The sequence below is a fragment of the Elephantulus edwardii genome, unplaced genomic scaffold, assembly GCF_000299155.1.
Source record: "Elephantulus edwardii isolate Elephantulus edwardi_28Jun2011 unplaced genomic scaffold, EleEdw1.0 scaffold00014, whole genome shotgun sequence".
NCBI classification, from domain to species: Eukaryota; Metazoa; Chordata; class Mammalia; order Macroscelidea; family Macroscelididae; genus Elephantulus; species Elephantulus edwardii.
In genome coordinates, this window is record NW_006399764.1 from 31,057,176 (window position 1) to 31,076,715 (window position 19,540).

The window sequence follows — 19,540 nt, forward strand, 5'->3', positions numbered from 1 at the left end:
ATCTCAGTCACAAAGGGACAAATGCTATATGGTGCCAATTTTTTTAAGGAAGTTAAGTACCAAGCTGCCTCCCATCATGGCTGCACTGTCTCCCCGTCTCAGCTCTCTCCTTCGGCCGAGCACCGTGACCACAGCATGACTAGGGCTTTAACCCATTTGTTTGCATTTCTATTTTCCTGCTGCCAAGCTGTGTGATGAGTGAGTAAATGCACACACAAGGAAGTTGTAGAAAGAAAATAACACGGTGTCTAGTGTACGGTGGATGTGTGATAAATAATTATATGAAACACTGCCACCACCAAGTCCGTGGCTGTCGAGTTTAGAATGGGTTCATCCTCACACAGTGACCTACAGGACAGAGCAGAACTGCCCATGGGGACTCCAAGACTTAACCTCTGTGCCACCAAGGGACAAACCCAAGTTCATTTCCATTGAGGAGATTGGACTCACGTTAACCCTCCACTGCGTTCCCGATGCTGGAGACCTTGGTGGGAATAGATTGCCTATCCTGTCCTGGCACAGCGACTGGTGGATTTGACTGGCTGAGTTCTCAGCAGCCAGCACATCACACACCGCATCACCAGGACTATTTAAATACTGCTGTATTCTTAGGAGGGGGAGGGGCGAGTGATGACGCACAGCGACCCCGTGAATGACAGATCTGAACCCTGTCCTGTGCTGTCCTCAACCTCTCTGACACACTCAAGGCCATTGCAGCAGTCACTGTGTCAACCCATCTGCTCTTCCTTTCTTTTGCTGACCCTCGGCCTTTCCAGGCATGACATCCTTTTCCATGGAATAGTTTCTCCTAGCGACATGCCCAGAATATGAGACAAAGCTTTGTCATACTTTCCTCCAAGGAGAACTTTGGGTGCATCTTCCCCAAGACATGTGTTTGTTCTTTTGACAGTCCATGGAATATTCAGTACTCTTCTCTAACACCATAGCTCAAAGGCATCAATTCTTCTGTGATCTTTATTCATTGTTCAACTCTCAAATGCAAAGCAAGTGATTGATTGAAAGGACCATGGGCTGAATCAGGTGCACCTTAGCCTTTAAATTGATGTCGTTGTCCCTCAGTACTTTGGAGAGATTCCTGACGGTAACCTTACCAATCACAACACACAGTCTTTTGACTTCGTGACAAATGCCGCCAACGGTGTTAACTGAAGATCCAGTAAGATGAAATTATTGGCAATTCTGAGCGTTGCTCCTTCCATCCTGATGCTGCTTATTGGCCTGGTGGTGAGAAAGCTCTGGTGGCTTAGTGTTAAGGAGCTGTTCTGTCAACTCAAAGGCTCGTGGTTTGACTCCACCATCTGCTCTGTGGGAGAAAGGTGGGTAGTCTCCTCCTCTGGGTCCCGAGATCACATAGCAGAAGGAATTGATTGGAGTTAGGTTTAAACACTTGGGTGTTTGCTGCCTACGCCTCGTTGCCTCAGGGCATTCAGTTCTGCCTTCTAGACCCAGGGAGATCCAATGGCATGTGCAATTCTCATCCTGGTGTCTAGCTGGGACGACCACTTCCTGAGACAGCAGCAGAAATGCCCAGACGGACGCCTGTGACTTTTCTGCACTTGTTCATCTGTGAGGGATCAAATGTGAATCCATCTTGGTCTGATTGTAACAGGCTCTCCCCACCTCCCAGCCCCAGCCCCTGCGTGTGTGTGTATAATGACTTCCAGGGGTCCAGGAAGTGGGGGCTGCTGCTCGGCCTCCCATCTGGGCTCCACATAACAACCATACAAGTGCACAGATATCCATGTCCAATAGAGAAGTCCCTGGACGCTCGGGTCACCACGCCCACACTGTGTGTTTATCATCGCAGGTCTCTGCACACCATCTGCTGTGTCCCTGTGTCCAGGGCTCGGGCTGGGCTGGGCTGGCTTTGCTCTCTGTCAGCTGGGGCTGAAATCTGTGCTCCTACCTCCATGGCTGCTTAACTTTGGGTTTCCTGTGCAGTCCCCGCCTCTTTTATTAAACCAAGAAGACAAGAAAGTGATAGATATCTTGTGTCTGTGCCCCCACGGGGTGCAGATGGTGGCTGTGTGGTCGTGTGAAGGCAGTCAGTCTCTCTCGGAACCATGGAGTTTTTCTTCACTCTCTTCTATCTAGTTCAGTCTGAGGATGGCAGGCATATGACGTGGGAAGAAGGAGTTCTGTTTAAGTACTTGGCTGCTGACTGAAGGGTGGGTGGTTCAAAATCACCAATTGCGTCGATGGAGAAGGGGGGCAGCGTGCCTCTGTGAACATGGCAGCCCTGGAAACTGTCTGGGGCAGTTCTTTGTCCTCTAGCTTTATTGTTGTTGCTGTTGTGTGCCGTTGAGTCAGAACTGACACATAGGTGACCCTCCAGCAGGTCTTCAGAGGCAGTTTAATCCACAGGAGGAGACGGCACCTCCTTCTCCCACAGAGCGGCTGGTGGATTAGAACCTTCGGGATTACAGTGCAGCTTCTTGCCATTGGGACACTTTGTGGGGTTATTAGAAGGTGAAATTGGCTTGAAGGCAATAGGCTTTACCCTTTCCCTACAGAAGCCCTGGTGGCATAGTGCAGGGCTACTAACAGGAAGGACAGTAGTTCAAATCCACCAGCTGCTCCTCGGGAGAAAGGTTGGTCAGCCTCCTCCCCTTTGGATTCACTGCCCACAAACCTGATGGAGGGTCACCAGGAGTTAGAGTGGACCCCGTGGCAGTGGGTGAGGTTTGGATTTGAGGGCACAATGGTTAAACACTGAGCTGGTGACTGAAAGGCTGGTCATCCACTCCCTCGGGGAAAGGCCTGCTGATGTCCTCCTCTTAAGATTATACCTAAGAACACTGTTCCGTCCCTCGGGGACACTGTGGGTCAAAGTCAGCCTAATAGAGCGGGTTGTTTGGAGTAAGAGGAGGGCATAGAGGAACACTCTAATTCGTTTCTAGCTTTCAGATTCCCTGTATTTATTAATTTTTAATTTTTATTGTATTATTTTTACGTGTACCGTCAAATCAGATCTGACTGGTACAGGAGGAGATTGCCCCTCCTTCTCCAGCAGAGGATCTGGTGGATTTGAACCGCATACCTCTGGGATTGCAGTGCAGCGTCTTGCCACTAGGCCACCAGAGCTCCCTCAGATTCCCTTTAAAATTTTTTAAAAATTATTTCTTTGAAATCTAAAGGATATTTGTAGAGCAAAGTCTTTGTAAGAAAGATTAAATATGGAAAAACCCCTGCAACCGCAAACATCCCTTCCCTCCCTGCTGTTATGTTACATGGCTGTTGTGAAATGCAGTGGGGTCAATGCTGACTCCTTTGACTGCACGTGACAGGGAAGGCTCTGCCCCATCACGTGGTCTAAGGTGTAACCTTTGTAAGAGAAGATCACCAGGTCTTTTCTCCCTGGCAGTCATTGAGAGGATTCCAACCACAGAACTTTCAGTTAGCAACCAAGCGCTCACCCACTGTGCCAGCAGAGCCCCTTCCCTGCTTTCCATTGAGCGTATTACCCATGGACACGGGTGGTGGGTATTACCCGTGGCTACTGAGGGACTGTGTTGTATTACCCATGGGTGCTGAGGGATACTGGGTATTACCCATGGGCGCTGAGGGATGCTGGGTATTACCCACGGGCACTGAGGGATGGTGTGTATTGCACATGGCCGCTGAGTGTGTTTCTACTCTCAGCCACTCTCTGTCAGATTCCCGAGGCTGTAAACCTTTATGTGAGGAGACAGCCCATCTTTTTTCTACAGATTCCCTGGTGGATTTGAACTGCTGACTGTTTGGTTAGGAGCTCAGCGTGCCAGAAGAGCACTTTGTGCTACATTATAGGGGTGGAGTGAGTGGGGAATTCATTTGGAGTCAAACTTCTAAATCTACTCTGAGGGTCTAAAGTGAGAACATGAGTTGTACACGTCTGCTCACTGGAACATTGACTTGGAAATGGAAATAATACTCAATCTGATTTAGATATGTGCTTGTCAGCATTCTGACAAAAACAGAGCGATAAGAAAGAAAATCATTGAAATAAATAAAATGACACCATTGATAAAATTGATTTTACACGGCACCTTGTGTAAAGGACCAGACGTGCTGAGAGAAAGATTTCAGATAACTTTCCTCTGCATCGTGATTCTGGACAGTAATCGGCACGTTATTTCTCTCCTCCTCTGTCTTACCCAATGGCACCACCATCCATCAAGGTTCTGGAGGTACTCGTGACACCTCCCTTTTCCTGACCCTGCTGTTGCTGTTGTTGTTAGGTGCTGTTGAACCGAGTTCTACCCACAAGGACCCTGTATCCAACAGGTTCAACCCTGCCTGGTCTCCTGCAGCCTCACAGTTGATCGTTGCTAACCCTATCACTGCAGCTGCTGGGTCAGTCATTTCACCGGGATGTTGTTGAACTGGCCCTGTCCTCGTGATCTCGGCCACGCTCAAGTCCATTGCTGCAGCCACTGTGTCAATCCACCCCACTGAGGGTCTTCCTCTTTCCCCATGACTCACTTTACCAAGCCTGCCCTGTATTCATGGAGCTCTGGTAGCTGAGAGGGTAAGAAGAGGCGCCACAATCCCAGAAGCACACAGTTCGAATCCACCAGCTGCTCCATGGGAGAGGCATGAGCACTCCTCCCCCATGAGAGTAACTGCCTTTGAAAACTAGAGTTGGTTTCAGTTGGATGGCCCACCACCCACACCCCACCCCTCCACCACCTTGTATTCAGAACCCTAGTGGTGTGGGAGTTAAAGCACATGGCTGCTACCTGAGTGGTCAGTGACTTGAAGTCACCAGCTGGTCCATGGGAGGAAGATGTGGTAGCCAGCTCCCATGATGAGAATAGCCTGGAGCCCGCGCTCCTTGGCTCTGTGGAGAGGCTGCGTGTTTGAACAGATTTGATGACAGTGGGTTTTTTATTTTTTTAAAAACTATTTTATATTGGTTTACACACAAAATTTGTATACATTGTGTTTCACACTTTCCTTCGTTCACATTGTGGCTCATGCAATTATTTCCATACACTGTGTTTTCTAAATGAATCACCATTTATGCCCGCCATTACTCCATCATTTCAAGACCCCACAGGATCTTCCCCATTTGTTTACCGCCTCCCTCCACCCAGCAAATTGTGGAACCTCATGATCCCCCAGCACCTCATCACCCCTGAGCTGCTGTCCCTTCCCCTTTGGGCCTCATACACGCTTTCCTAGTTATCCTTTAGTTTTTACAATGATGATGTTATGCAATATTTCTTTTTATGAGACTGAGCTCACTCAGCATAATGCTCTCAAGTCTCTCCCTAGTTACGTAATAATTTTTAAAATCATTAATTCTGTGTGCTGCATAGAATTCCATTGTGTGAATGTACCACAATTTCTCAGTCCATTTGATTGTAGTTGGACACTTGGGCTGTTTCCACGTTCTTCTGGTGGTGAATAACATTGCTATGAACATTGGCGTACAAATCTCTGTGTCTCAATTCTAATTTCCTTGGGATACATTTCTAGCAGTGAAATAGCTGGGTTATATGGAATTTCTATGTTCAACTTTTTGAGGAAATGCCAAATTCCCTTCCAGAGTGGTTGTACCATTTTACAATCCCACCAACAGTGTATGAGAGTTCCAGTTTCTCCACATCCTCTCTAACATTTATTGCTGTCTTGTTAAATAAACTTTGCCACTGCTACTGGGATCAGATGGTATCTCTTTGTGGTTTTGATTTGCAGCTCCCTTATTGCCAGTGATTTTTAGTATTTCTTCATGTGTCTGTTGGCCACCTGAATGTCTTCCTCTGTGAAAAGTCTTTCCGTGTCTTTTGCCTGTTTGTAACTGGGCTATCTATCTTTTTCTTGTGGAGGTCCTGTACTGTAGGATCAAACTTTTGTTGTGAGACCCTTATCTGAGATGATATTGCCAAATGGTTTTTTCCCAGTTAGTAGGTTTCTTTCAGCCTGTTGTGGTTTTTTGATGCTTGTAAGGAGCCCTTGTGGGGCTGTGTTAAAGCATTTGACCGCTGACAAGATTGATGGAATTTCTTTTCTCTTCCTTGTGGGGGAGTGTTATTCGGTTCCTTATTGCTATATCGGGAAGCGCTGGTGGTCTAACAGGAAATGACTTCACAACCCAGTGGCTTGAAACAACCGCCAGCTGTGATCACAGATCGTGGGGATAGTCCTGAGCAGGTCCCCACCTGGCCCTGAGTGGACCTGCAGGGTTTGTGTTTCTATCAGGTTTCTAGGTGCTGTCCACACTGCTGGCCCTTTTAGTAGCCAGGGCCTTGACCCCTTGCTTGCTGATTTGGCTGAACATTGTAGTCACCTGTGGAACTCACGTGGGCCAGTCCCTGGAGAAGGACGCTGTGCTTGACTCAGTGGAAGGTCAGTCTGGAAAAGGAAGGCCCTCAGCGAGGTGGCTGACACGGTGGCTGTGTCAGCTTGATGGCCGTGGGCTTGGTCTTCCATCTTTGTGCTGCCACTTCGCTGTTGAACGCCTTTCATCGTCTCTCGTACCTACATTGATTCTGGTTTCTTTTTCCTGTTGATGCAGATTGGGCGGCTGATTATAGGCCAGAACGGCATCTTGTCGACCCCGGCTGTCTCCTGCATCATCAGAAAGATCAAAGCAGCGGGAGGGATCATCCTGACAGCCAGCCACTGCCCCGGAGGGCCAGGAGGGGAGTTCGGAGTCAAGTTCAATGTTGCTAATGGAGGTATGTGGTTCAGAATTCACCTCGATAATCATTATTATCCTCCTCCATAGTGTGTGTAGCTGTTACATGCGGTCAGTCATGGGGACCCAGCGGGGGACAGAACAAAACACTTCCGGGTCCTGCACCGCCCTCATGGCTGTTACCTATGTTTGCGGCCACGGTTGCCATCACCACGTTGGACCGTCTCAGTGAGGGCCTGCCTCTTTTGCACTGACCTCATTTACCTACAGAATTCTTTTCCCTGTTATGTTGTTGTTGTTGTTGTGAGCTGTCGAGAAGCAAACTGAGACTTTCTGACAGCTCTTGTGGGGGAGGAAGAAGGCGGGGCAGTCCCTTCCTATGCACTTTCCCGCCTCTGAAAACTCACTGGAGGACCAGCTGTGGGTGGTTCTGACTCAGCAGGACACAGCAGCCAACACCAATGTTTGCAGTCTAAAAAAGATAGAACATGCAATCAAGATGCACTAATAGTAATTGATGACTAGAATACAAAAGTTGGAAACAAAGGACTATCGTTGGAAAATAGGCCTTGATGACAGAGATGAGCTTGGGGAGCTCATAGGAATGACAGATTCATTGCAAATACTTATTTTCAAAAGCTATAAACGGACTTCACCTGATGGGCAATGCAGGAATCAGATTGACTACATCTGTGGAAAGACACGTTGAAGCTCAATACCAGCAGTCAAATCCAAGCTGGTTGTTAACTGGAGAACAGACACTCATATACAAGTTCAAACTGAAATTCAGAAAAATTAAAACAAGTCCTCGAGAATCAAAATATGACCTTGAATGTATCCCAACTGAATTTAAGAACCATCTCAAGAGTTGATTTAACACATTGAACACTTATGACGAAAGACAAGACAAGTTGTGGAATGACATCAAGAAAATCATCCATAAATAAAGTAAAAGGGGTTTCAAAGACAGGAAAGTGGAAAAAAAGACCAGAATGTATGTCAGGAGACACTCTGAAACTTGCACTGGGATGCAAAGAAATGAAACCAACGGGAAGAATTGCTGGGGTAAGGGAGCTGAACAGGAGATTTGCAAGGACAGCTCAGAAAGACACAGCAAAGTATTATGATGAACTGTGAAAGGAGCTGGACTTACAAGAGGAAAACAAAAGAACACACTCAGCATTTCTCAAGCTGAAAGAACAGAAGAACAAATTCAAACTTTGCATTGTAATACTAAATGATTCTACGGGGAAAATCTTGAATGATGTAGGAAGTGATGGAAGAAGATGGAAGGAATACACAGAATCATTGTACCAAAAAGAGTTGGTTAATGCTGCCCCATTTTAGGAAGTAGCATGTGATTAAGAACCAAAAGTAGTGAAAGAAGTCTGAACTGTACTGAAGTAATTGATTAAAAAAAAAAATAAGGCCCCAGGAAGTAATGGAATAGCAATTGAAGTGTTTCAGGGAAAACGCAACCCTGGATGTGTTCATTAGTGTCTCACAACAAACATGGAAGACAGTTACCGGGCCAACTGACTGGAAGAGATCCATACTGTCCCATTCCTTCCAAAAGGTAATACAACAGAAAGTGGGCTTTATCAAACAATATAATTAATATCACATGCAAGTCAAATTATGCTGAAGAACTAGCAAGTCAAGCTGGAAGAGACCATTGTTGTTATGAGGTGCTGGCAAGTCGAGTCTGACTCAGAGCAGCCCTGTGAACAACAGCCTTGAACTGTGTCCTGTCCTGTGCCAACCCCACAGTCTCTGACACACTCAAGCTCATTGCCACAGTCACTGTGTCTTCCACTTGGCTGAGGATCTTCCCATCCTTTGCCATCCCCTCACCTTTCCAAGCATGATGTTCTTCTCCAAGGAACAGCCTCTTCCATCCACAAGCCCAAAGTATGCGAGATGAAGCTTCACCATCTTTGCCTCCAAGGAGCACTCTGGCTGCAACTTGTCCATGACGTAGTGGTTTGTTTTTTTGCTACGTAGTCAATTTCAACTCACAGGGCCCTTCTGTTGGGTCTCTAAGGCTGGAGATCTTGGTGGGCGTACACTGCCCAGTTCAGCTGGTGGATTTGAACCACTCATCTTTTGATTGGTACAATTTTTGACACAGAATTCATCAAAATTCCTTAGTTAGGAGTAAAAGTGTTATTAGTGCAATGTCTTATACACCTTACTAGTTATCCTTCTATTTTTACAGTAATGCTTTTATTCAGTATTTGTTCTTATGAAACTGGGTTAGTTCACTCAGTCCAAAGAGAAAGGGGGAAAAGGGAAGTGGGCGGGGAAAGGAGAAAGGTGGGACTCCTTAGGACAGGGAGGTTGGTGGGCAGATGCGGAACAGGAAGATTCACTGAGGGCTTGACAAGACAGGGTAATAATCGGTTCATTATATAAAATGCAATGCATATGAATGATTATATGGAACACAGTGTGAACGAATGAGTATAAAACACAATTACATGAATGAAACATAGTGTGAGTGAATTATTGTATGCAAGCCAAGGGGAAAAAAAGCAAAAAAAAGTTTTGTGTCAGCTGCTGAGAATGTCATACTGTGCATTTCACACTTACCAAGAGCACTAATGGTGCAGCAGATTAAGTTTTGGGCTGCTAACCAAAAGGTTGGCAGTTCAAATCCCCCAGCCTCTCCTTGGGAGACGAATGAGTGACGCTATTCCTGTTAAGGATTTACAGCCTTGGAGAGCTGGTAGAGGGGCCATGAGTTAGAAAGGCCTTGACGGTGGGAGGATTCACTGAATCTGGGCTCGTACTTCCAGAGCACTTCAGTCCGGCAGCTTGTCAAGTGTTCAGGGGCCAAGAGAGGCTGGCCTCATACTAGACAGTGCAGCCCTAGTGGGAAAGATGGAAAAGAATGCAATGGGTGCATCTGAGGAGTAAGTCGTTATGTGCCCTTAAGTTCATTCTGGCTCACAGCGATGCTAGAGGGCAGGACGGCCTCAGAGCCACTTCACGGACTCAAACCACTCATGTTTCAGCAGAACACTTTAACCATTGTACCACCAAACATAGGTACAAATATCTGTATTTGACTGTATTTTGTTGTTGTTATTTACCATCTAATTGGAACCAACTCAGAGCTGACCCTCCTACTGGTTTTCAGAGGTGGTTAAACCCCTGGGAGGAGGTTGCCCATCTCCCACAGAGCAGCTGGTGGATTCGAATCATGTGCTTTTGGGATTGCAGCGCAGCTTCTTACTACTAGGCCACTAGAGTTCCCCTTCTGTATTTTAGATCTGTTTATCCGATTCCTAGCCTTGTAAAGATGGCTTGCACCAAGACTTATACGTTTAAAAGAAAATCTCCCTCCCTCTCTCTTTCATCACATTGCCAAACATTTGGGCCACCTTGCAGCTGGCCCTCCACTGGGTCCCGAGGCTGTAAATCGGATGGGAGGAGATTGTCCATCTTGCCTCTGTAGAGCTGCTGGTGGATTCCAGCTGCTGGATGAAGACTAAGGTGTGCCCGACGCCCACCAGTCTTCTCAATCACCTGCTGCTCCCATCAGACAATGAATAAAGACGGCAGAAGCAGAGCTGATGCCTTTACACTGTAGTCTGGAGAAGAGTACTGAACAGCCCGTGGACTGACAAAAACCAAGAGCATAGCTTGGGGGGAAAATGCAGTCAGAGGGCTCCTTGGAGAAAAGACAGTGAAGCCGCTGCTTTCACACTTCAGACAGGTCACTCGGCAAGGCTGTTCCTCGGAAAGGGACACCATGCTTGGAAAGATGGAGGGTCAGGGAGGTGAAGACCCCAGGGAGATGGGCTGAGATGTGACTTCAGCAATGGGCGCTGGTATGTTAGGGATGAAGAAGGCGGCACCGGACAGTACAGGGTTCAGGCCTCTGGTCCATAAGAGTGGTAGTCAACTGGACAGCACCTAACAACAACAACAACAACAACAACAACAAGAAAGGAATTTACCAATGTCATGTACGATTTGTGTAGAGTTGTCCTTGGGGCTATGAAACAGTCCTGACTCTTTGCAGCCCCGTGTTCCAGAGAGGGCTCTTGGCTCTTTATGGCATCAGAACACCAGGCCTTTCTCTCATGGCAGCTGATGGTGGCTTTGAACTGCCAGCCTTCTGACTGCTTAACCACTCACTGTGCCACCAGATTCCTCTATCTGAAGTCAGACTACTTCATGGTCAACTTGATCTGGAAAGACTATCAAATCTTCTTTGAGAAACTTCATATAAAACATGTGGAAGTGACTTGAGATTTGAGACGAGGGAAAGAATTCATTTAGCCCACTAAGCTTTCTCATCAACTAAGCAACAGGCCAGGGAGAAGAAATCGCTTTCTTCCCATCCCCAGGTGCATTTAGGAAGCCCAGCGTGTATCTGGGATCGCTCAGTCTGTCAAATGCACATCCTGTTTACGGCTCCCCTCCTGAATTAAGCTGATTACATAAGCGGGTCTCCCAGGCAGGTGTGAAACCATTTTTAGGGAAGAGGCATCGTTGCTTAAACATGGATCACAAAAATACCCAAACAAAACACCAAACATTTGGGTTACCAGCCTCCATGGAAAGGGCACGCTGCTCACACTGTGTCTGAGGTGGGGGACTAAGCAGAGGAGGAAATGGGGAGATGGGTGGAACATTGTTCAGGTCAGAGACCTAACACAACTCGCTCCGGACTCTTGATTTTTAATTGGTCTTGGTTCTGCCTTATCGTCCCCTTCTAGGTCCTGCGCCCGATGTGGTTTCAGACAAAATCTATCAGATCAGCAAGACGATTGAGGAATACGCCATCTGCCCGGACCTCCGGATTGACCTGTCCAGACTGGGGCGCCAGGAGTTTGACCTGGAGAACAAATTCAAACCGTTCAGAGGTAATGGCCGATGTGTTGTGAAGAAGGTTCTAGAAAAACAGAGTGTGTGGTGAATGGTGAATTGTCACACTCATGGTGGCTTAGTAGAGCTAAGGTGAAAATGGTGCAGAAGGAAATTAGACGCCAGGATAGTCAGAAATGGACACTTCAAAACCAGTTTCTATTTTAATCAACCCCCATATGAAGCCTAAGCGTTATTAAGTACAATAATGCTTTTGAGCCTCTCCCTCGAGGGTGCTCGGTGGCCTAGTGGTCAGAAGCTGCGCTGCGATCCCAAAGGTTAGAAATACGGTTTGAATCCAACTGCTTCACAGGATAAGGGTGGGCAGTCTCCTCCCATGTGATAATCTGCCTCTGAAAACCCACTAGAGGTTCAATTCCGAGTCGGTTCTGACTCAATGCACACCACCACCGCCACGACAACAACATCCACTCTTTTTCTTTAAGGAGACTGATGGAGTACTGTGTAACACACCAGGCTGCTAACTGATAGGTCAGCAGTTCAAATCCACCCCCCACTCAGAGGGAGGCATAGAAACATTCTTCTCTTCCCTTAGGATTTTCAGCCCTGGAAACCAGATAGAGGGTCATTATGAGTAGCAATCTACATGGCAGCACGGGCTTGGTGAGGCTGCTTGACTGCATCTGTAGCTTTTGTCCTTAAGTGGAGAAAGTTAAAAGTATTATTCCATGTAATCAAAATAGACAAAAATACCTGTGGGCTCAGTCATAAGATTATCTTTCGATTAGAGACCTTTTTTTTTAGTGTAAAGAGCAGCCTTAATAAAAAGCTATGTTGGTATTTTTTTTTTAATTATTTTTGTGTGAGTGTACCATCAAATCAGATCTGACTGGTCCAGGAGGAGATTGTCCCTCCTTCCCCGGCAGAGCATCTGGTGGATTCGAACTGTGCGCCTCTGGGATTATAGTTGCAGCTCCTTACCACTAGGCCACCAGAGCTCCCCTTGTGTTGGTATTTTTTAGAGTACTTTTGAGTTTACAGGAGCATCATGCAGAAATATATAGAGCACAGTTAGAATGCACTTATGAAGACTTTACATGGAAAGAAAATCCACAATCAAGTAGAGACATCAGACAATTGATAGTTGTCTACCACTGAGAAATATTTTCTTAAATAGAAACAAAACCCAACAACCAAACAATAAAACAGCCAAAACCAATTTCCAAACTCTTTATCATTATCTTCTTCTTACCATCAAAATAAATGAATAATTTGTGCTGTGAAAGATTACACAGCAAATTCGGCTCCCATTCAGCAGCTGCGGGAAGAACATCAGTTCCCTGCTTACTCCGAGCACTTAGCCCCAAGCCTGACCGTGTGCCTCACTGTTGCTGTCATGTGCCTTCAAGTCACCTGTGACTCAGAGACCTTCTGTCCATTAGCTCTAAACCCTGCCCTATCCTGAGCCAATCTCATCATCTCCAACAGACATAAGCCCATTTCTCCAGTCACTGAGTCAATCCATCGCATCCTGGGTCTCCTCTCCTGTGCTGTCCCTCCACCCTTCCAAGTATAATGTCCTTCTCCAAGGACTGGTCCCTCCTGGCCATGTGCCCAAAGTATATGAGATGGAGCTTCAAAATCCTAGCCTCCAGGGAGCGACTCAGTTTCACCCTCCCTGGGACAGAGCTGTTTGTTCTCCTTGTGATTAATGGTATTGTTCAACACTCTTCTCCAGCACCACAGCTCAAAAGCATCGATTCTTCTTCTTTCATCCTAAGTTAATATCCAGCTCTCTGATGCTTAGCAAGTAATTGTGAAGACCATGGAGTGGATTAGGGGCACCTTAGTCTTAGCTGTTGCTTTTAAAAGCAATTAAAGTGAAACGGCTGGAATATCTTGGTTAAATGGAACCTCAACAGGGTACCATCTGCACGAGATGTTGTCCACTCAGTTATGATGCCTGGTAACCTCACACATGTCAGAGCAGAGCTGTGTTCTGTGGGGCTTTTAATGACTAATTTTCTAGGAGCAGATCACCAGGCCTTTTCTCAGAGGCACTTCTGGGTGGTCTTGAACTTCCAGTCTCTCAGTTAGCAACCAAATGTAGTAACCATTTTCACATCGACGGACACCCTCAACAGGATAGTGGGATTATTACAGTTCCCTATAAAGGTAGGAGTTCATTTTCTAAATCAGAACCGTGATGGCCACTTTAATCCAGTGCAAATTATGGGTTATAGGCTCTGTGCCAAGCACTGGGATGAGGAGGTTTAGACGAGCTCAGTACATGCCAGCTCCATGCAAGCAAATGGTTCAAGAGTCAGAGGACCCGAGGAAAATGTCCAAAAGGACTGCCACGCTGGAGAGCACGTGGGCACTTCTGACGTGCACGGGGCAGATCGTTCTTTTTATTTTGTTTTCAATCCAGCAAATAGGTAGGTGTATTAACAATTGAAAGGTGCACAGTTCAAATCCAGCTGCTCCACTGGAGAAATACAGGCAATCTTCACCCATGCAGAAAACCCACTGGAGGGTCAGCGATGAATCATTCACTTGACCACAATGAGTGAAGTTCTCAGCTCCCTAATACCTGTATCAGTACCAGGCACACACTCCCCCCTTGGCTTTATTCAACTGCCTTTCCCTAGACACCACCAACTAACAATAGAACTAACATTAGCTATACCCTCGGTGCCCCTCTAAGGTTAAACACCATTAGCACTAAGCCAGCATCCTTCATAGACAGATAATGCCCCTTCCCCGAGAACAGGGCCTTCCTGGAGTTCTTGTCTCCACTCAAGCTGCTTTTCTCTCTCTGCCTTTGGGGCTCTCCTCTCTTCTCTTCCCTTCCCTTCCCTCCCCTCCCCTCCCCTCCCCTCCTCCTCCTCCTCCTCCTCCTCCTTCTTCTTCTCTTCTCCTTCTTCTCCTCTCTCTTTCTCTCTCTCTCTCTTTCTTTCCCCCCCCTTCCCCTCCCTCCTTCCCTTTCCCTCTCTGTCTCTGCCTTCTGGGCTCATGCCCTGGGCAAGAGCTGCCCTTTTAACCTTGTGACTGACCCTCCTTTCTGTTCTCTCTGCTCCCCAGTGGAGATAGTGGACCCGGTGGACATCTATCTGAACCTGCTTCGGACCATCTTTGACTTTGGTGCCATCAAGAACTTGCTGACGGGGCCCAGCCAGCTGAAGATCCGTGTGGATGCGATGCACGGAGGTGGGCTCCTCGGCGACCTCTCTGGGGGCGGGAAGGGCTGTGGGGAATCTGCACATGCTTTGGTTTCGGACTTTCTGAGACAGGTTGCGTTCATGAGCATTCACACAGCACGTACAAGAGTCTGTTCAGATATTCAGAAGGTTCTAGAAAGGGTCCTGATTCTCTAGTCTCCCTTTTCAATTTAAAAAAATATATCTTATTTATATACGTGAAATAATGTTTACCGAAGGAGTCTGGGTGACTCACCTGCTTTATGATCACCTCTAACCTAACCTCGACTGGGGGTTCAAGCCCACGCAGAGGTTCCTCAGAAGAAAGGCCTGGCACTCCACTCCCACGAAGATTACCACCAAGGAAACCCTGCAGAGCAGTTCTGCTTGGTGAGCTCTGTGGTTGTCGTGGGTGAGGGCCCAGCTTACTGCAACCAATCATGTGTAAAGTAGCCCCGGTGGCCGAGTGGTAAGGAGCTGCCCTCCCAACCCAAAGGCACATGTTCCAATCCACCAGCTGCTCTGTGGGAGAAAGATGGGCAATCTCCTGTGTGACTTACTGCTTCTGAAAAACTCCCGCAGGGTCGACTCCGACTCGACGGCGCAACAATAAATGCTTCACCATTTTTCTTTCTATTTTTAAAAGTGGATTATTATTTAAGTGAAGGATTAGAAATCATATTACCATTGCAAACATGTCTACAGGTAAAGTTAATTGGCATGAACGCCATTCATCTTATGCTGACTTTACCACTACAACGTTTCCTTTTTAAATCACCATCAACAGAAACCCAGAACTCTTTAGGAGAAGCCGCCTTGCTTTTCCTAAATGATCTTGTAAATGAAAACAAAGATCAAGCAAAGTGTTTTGATACCACACCTGACACATTGCAGAGTGGATAAAATAAAACTGTAATTACGTCATTAGAAAGAAATTAGATCCCACTACATACATACTTTAAAAAGTGAGACGGTTCAAAGTCTATTATGGAAAAAAAAAAATCTGTCCTTAATTCTTTTCCACATTGTTTTGACTTTTCCAGAAAGTTTATAAATGGAATGACACAGTATAAAACCTTTTCCTCTTTCTTTTACTCAGCATTGTGAGTTTACGGTTTACCCACTGTATTAGTAAATTGTTTATTGTTTCATGTGTGCTGTTAGGAAGAGCCCTGGGGCTATAAGGGGTTATAAGTTCATCTTCTAAGCAAACTGGTCAGCAGCTGAAGCCCAACAGTGATCCCATTGGGGCAACATAGACACTGCCCGGTGTTGCAGACTGAGGGTAAAGTATTTTTATAATTATTAATAATGAGACAGCCAGCCAGGAATGAGATAGAGCAGAGAGCATAAAATGGGGCCAACATTTCTGGACTAAAGACCCCAGGTCATGTTTCTCTGTGAATTTATTGATAATCAGGGGAAGCAAATCTTGAAAGGAATTCCTTGTAAATGAAGCTGTATTTTTCTCTATTGTCAACCTAAAGCACTAGCCTCAGGAAGTATTTCACAGGAAGTAACACTCCCTCTGTGGGGGGCTCCTTGCTGTCTCTTGTCTGCAGGGAACAAACAGCTCCTTTTCTATGATCTGCCACAAGAGAAATCCTAACTTATAAATCTGTAATTCCTTCAATTCCTGAACAAGGGTTTTCATATAATATTTGGTATAACGTTTGGCTTCCCATCTCCCTGTAACTACGTGGAGCTTGGAAGTCTGATGAAGAATCACCACACGTCAGAATTCCTCCTCAGCGGTCAGTTTGGCTTTCTTTATGAGGATTCCATTGTATGGATTCACCATTGTTTCTCCATTTATATGCTGATGGGAATTAGAACTTTTTCCAGATTGTGGCTTTTACAAATAGAACAGCTATCAACACTGGTGGCCAAGTCTTCTTGGGACACATTGCATTTGTCTTGGGATTACTGAATCTTTGGATGTTAGCAGGAACTTTCTAACGGTTGCCCTAAGTAGTTGGGCCACTGACACTAGCAGCAATTCGTGAGAGTTCTTCTTCATTGTCAACACCTAGTATTATTATTGTCTTTATATTTAACAATGTTACAAGGTAGCTGGACACAGTGATAGCAGCAGCGGGTGTGAGGACAGCACAGGACCGGCCACGGTTTCCATCTGTTGTTTAGAGGATCACTATGACCCACAGTTGACACAACTACACCTACAAAAAACAACAGCAAGCATACCTGGCTCCAGTCAATGACGCAGTCCTTGACATACCATAATTAATGGTTCTCCACATGGAGTTTGCTAGATGGAATACAGAAATGAAATTAACTACATCTGTGGAGAGAAAGGGTGAAGAAACTCACTATCATTAATTAAAACCAGGCCAGGGATCTGCTGTGGAACAGACCATAGATTGATCATATATGGCTTCAAATAGAAGGTGACAAAAACCTTAAAAGATCCACAAGAAAAAAAGAGGACCTCACGAATACCCTGCCTGATTTTTGAGACCATTTCAAGAGTAGATTTGATGGACTGAAGCCTGGTGACCAAAGAACAGATGAGTTGGGGACAGCATCAAGGACCTCACACTTGAAGAAAGACAGGAGAGAAAGAAAAAAGACAGGAGAGAAAGAAAAGACCAGCATGGATGCCTCTGAAACCTCCTCTAGAATGCAGAGAAGGGAGAGCAAAAGGGAGAGATGATGGAGTAAGGGAGAGATGATGGAGTAAGAAAGTGGAATAGAAGATGTAATGAGGGCCCAGAAAGAGACAGCAAAGCATTGCAATGTAGATGATATAACCTTGCATGCAGGAATCTAAGAGGCCTTGGAGCATTTATTTGCATAACCTTTAATATAGATTATACCTCAGTGTAAGCTCTGGTGGCCCAGTGGTAAGGAATTGCAGTTCCAACCCAAAGGCATACGATTCGAATCCACCAGCTGCTCCGTGGGAGGAAAATTCCACGAGATTTACAGCCTCTGAACATCTACTGGAGGATTAGCTATGAGTCAGTTCTGACTCAACAGCGCATAATGACAACTCAGTGTAAAGAAAACAAAGATTGTCACAGCTGGGCTAATAAATAACATCACAATAAGAGAGAAAAATCCGGAAGTTGTCAATGATTTTATTTTACTTGTATCCACAACCAGCACTATGGAAGCAGGGGTCAAGATGCCTAATGACCTAGTGTACTGGACAAAGCTGCAGCTCGGGGCCTCTTTAAAACTGAAGAGCGAAAACTAAGCTGAAGAGCAAAGCTGGACAGCCCAGGACCCAGGTGTCCCTGACCCGAGCCAGGTGTATTCAGTGTGAAAGTTGGACAGTGATTAAGGACGATTGAAGACTTGGTGCCTGTGAATTGCAGTGTTGGTTGTCAGTCTTGAATATACTGTGGTGGCCAGAAGAACAAGCGAATCTGTGCTGGAAGAATTGAAGCCAGGTGCTCCTTAAAAACAAGTATGGTGAGACTTAGTGTCCCATCCTTTGGGTAAGTTTTCAGGGGGCCAGGACTTGAAAAGACCAGCGTGCTTGGAAAAGCAGATCATCAGGACAGAGGGCGACCTTCATGATGGACTGACGTGTGACTGCACAGCGTGCGGGAGCACAGCAGAGACGGTGAGGCCGGCGTGGGTCAGACAGGCCTTCCTTCCGCTGTCCGCACAGCCCATGTGAGGAGGACTGACCAGCCAGCACCTGCCAGCTGCGCCACGTCTCAGGATATTACTGTTTCATTTTTACAAGTTTTCCTCTGCCGGGGAAATTTCGGGTTTCTTCAGATTACTTTGGGAGGAATCGTGTTACACATATTCCTTGAAAGTCTGGGATCCTTGGCAGGCTGCCCAGCTAAGAGTTGGGGTACCAACAGGATCTGGAGTTATGCACACGTGGGTAAGGCTTGTTCCCTGAACTTCCCACTAAGGTGTTCTGTCTGCTTGTCTGGTTCTTTCTCCTTGGTGAGTCTCATTCCCCAGCACTGGCCGAGCCCCAGCCCTCACATTATCTGGCCCAACGGGGGGGGGGGGGCGGTCTCCCTAAATAATAGGTTTAGCGCATGTCTAGGTGTGACCCTTATTGTCTTGCTTATGCTGTGTGTGCATCTGTGAACTGACCACTCTGGTCAGGAGATGAAGACACTGGCAGGATGGCCTAGGCCCACGCCCACGCCCTGGGGGAAACTGGACCCAGCCACATCAAGGCCACAGGCACTGCCAGCGGACAAATGGTTCTGCTTTGGAGGAAATGCAGTGAGAATCGTCCTTAGCAGGGAAGGTGACGCCGTCTCGCATCCTTCAGACATGTTATCAGGAGAAGATGATCTCTGGAGAAGAACACCAATCTTGGGAAAGCAAAGTGTCAGTGAAATATGAAGACTCTCGACAAGGTGGGCTGATGTCATGGCTGCACGGTGGACTCAAGAAGGACGGTGCCTCTGAGGATGGTGCAGGGTTGAGAAAGGCTCTGTTCTGTTCATACGGAGCTGTGAGTCAGGCCAGGATGGTGCAGGGCCGAGACAGACTCTATTCTGTTCATATGGAGTTGGGAGTCAGGCCTGATGGACGACGTCTAATGGCCACCACACCTCATGTGAGCTAGAGTGGAGAAGGGAGTTCTCAAACAATGAAAAGCAGAGATAAAAACAAACGCATTGCCGTCCAGATGACTCTACCCACAGAGACCCTCCTGCAGGGCAGCAGCCCAGAGTGTTGCCGGTGGCACCAGCGCTCAGCGTCTCTCTACGACAGGGCACAGCTGCCCCGAGGGCTGCCGAGGCTGGACTGACTGCCTCCTCTTTCTCATACAGCTGTTAGGTTTGAATAGCTGACCTTTTGTCTAGTGGCCAAGTGCTTTAACCGCTGTGACACAGGGTTCCTTTGAGGT

General features: G+C 46.7%; 1 protein-coding gene across 1 annotated transcript in view; it reads left to right on the plus strand.

Annotated features, from left to right (window-relative positions):
- Positions 1 to 19,540, plus strand: part of LOC102864789 (phosphoglucomutase-like protein 5-like) — a 150,941-nt gene that overhangs the window by 14,956 nt on the left and 116,445 nt on the right. Inside the window, exons 2-4 of the mRNA XM_006881328.1 lie at positions 6,524 to 6,686; positions 11,377 to 11,523; positions 14,570 to 14,695. Coding sequence (XP_006881390.1) covers positions 6,524 to 6,686; positions 11,377 to 11,523; positions 14,570 to 14,695 — 436 coding nt within the window. The remainder of the gene's footprint in view (positions 1 to 6,523; positions 6,687 to 11,376; positions 11,524 to 14,569; positions 14,696 to 19,540) is intronic.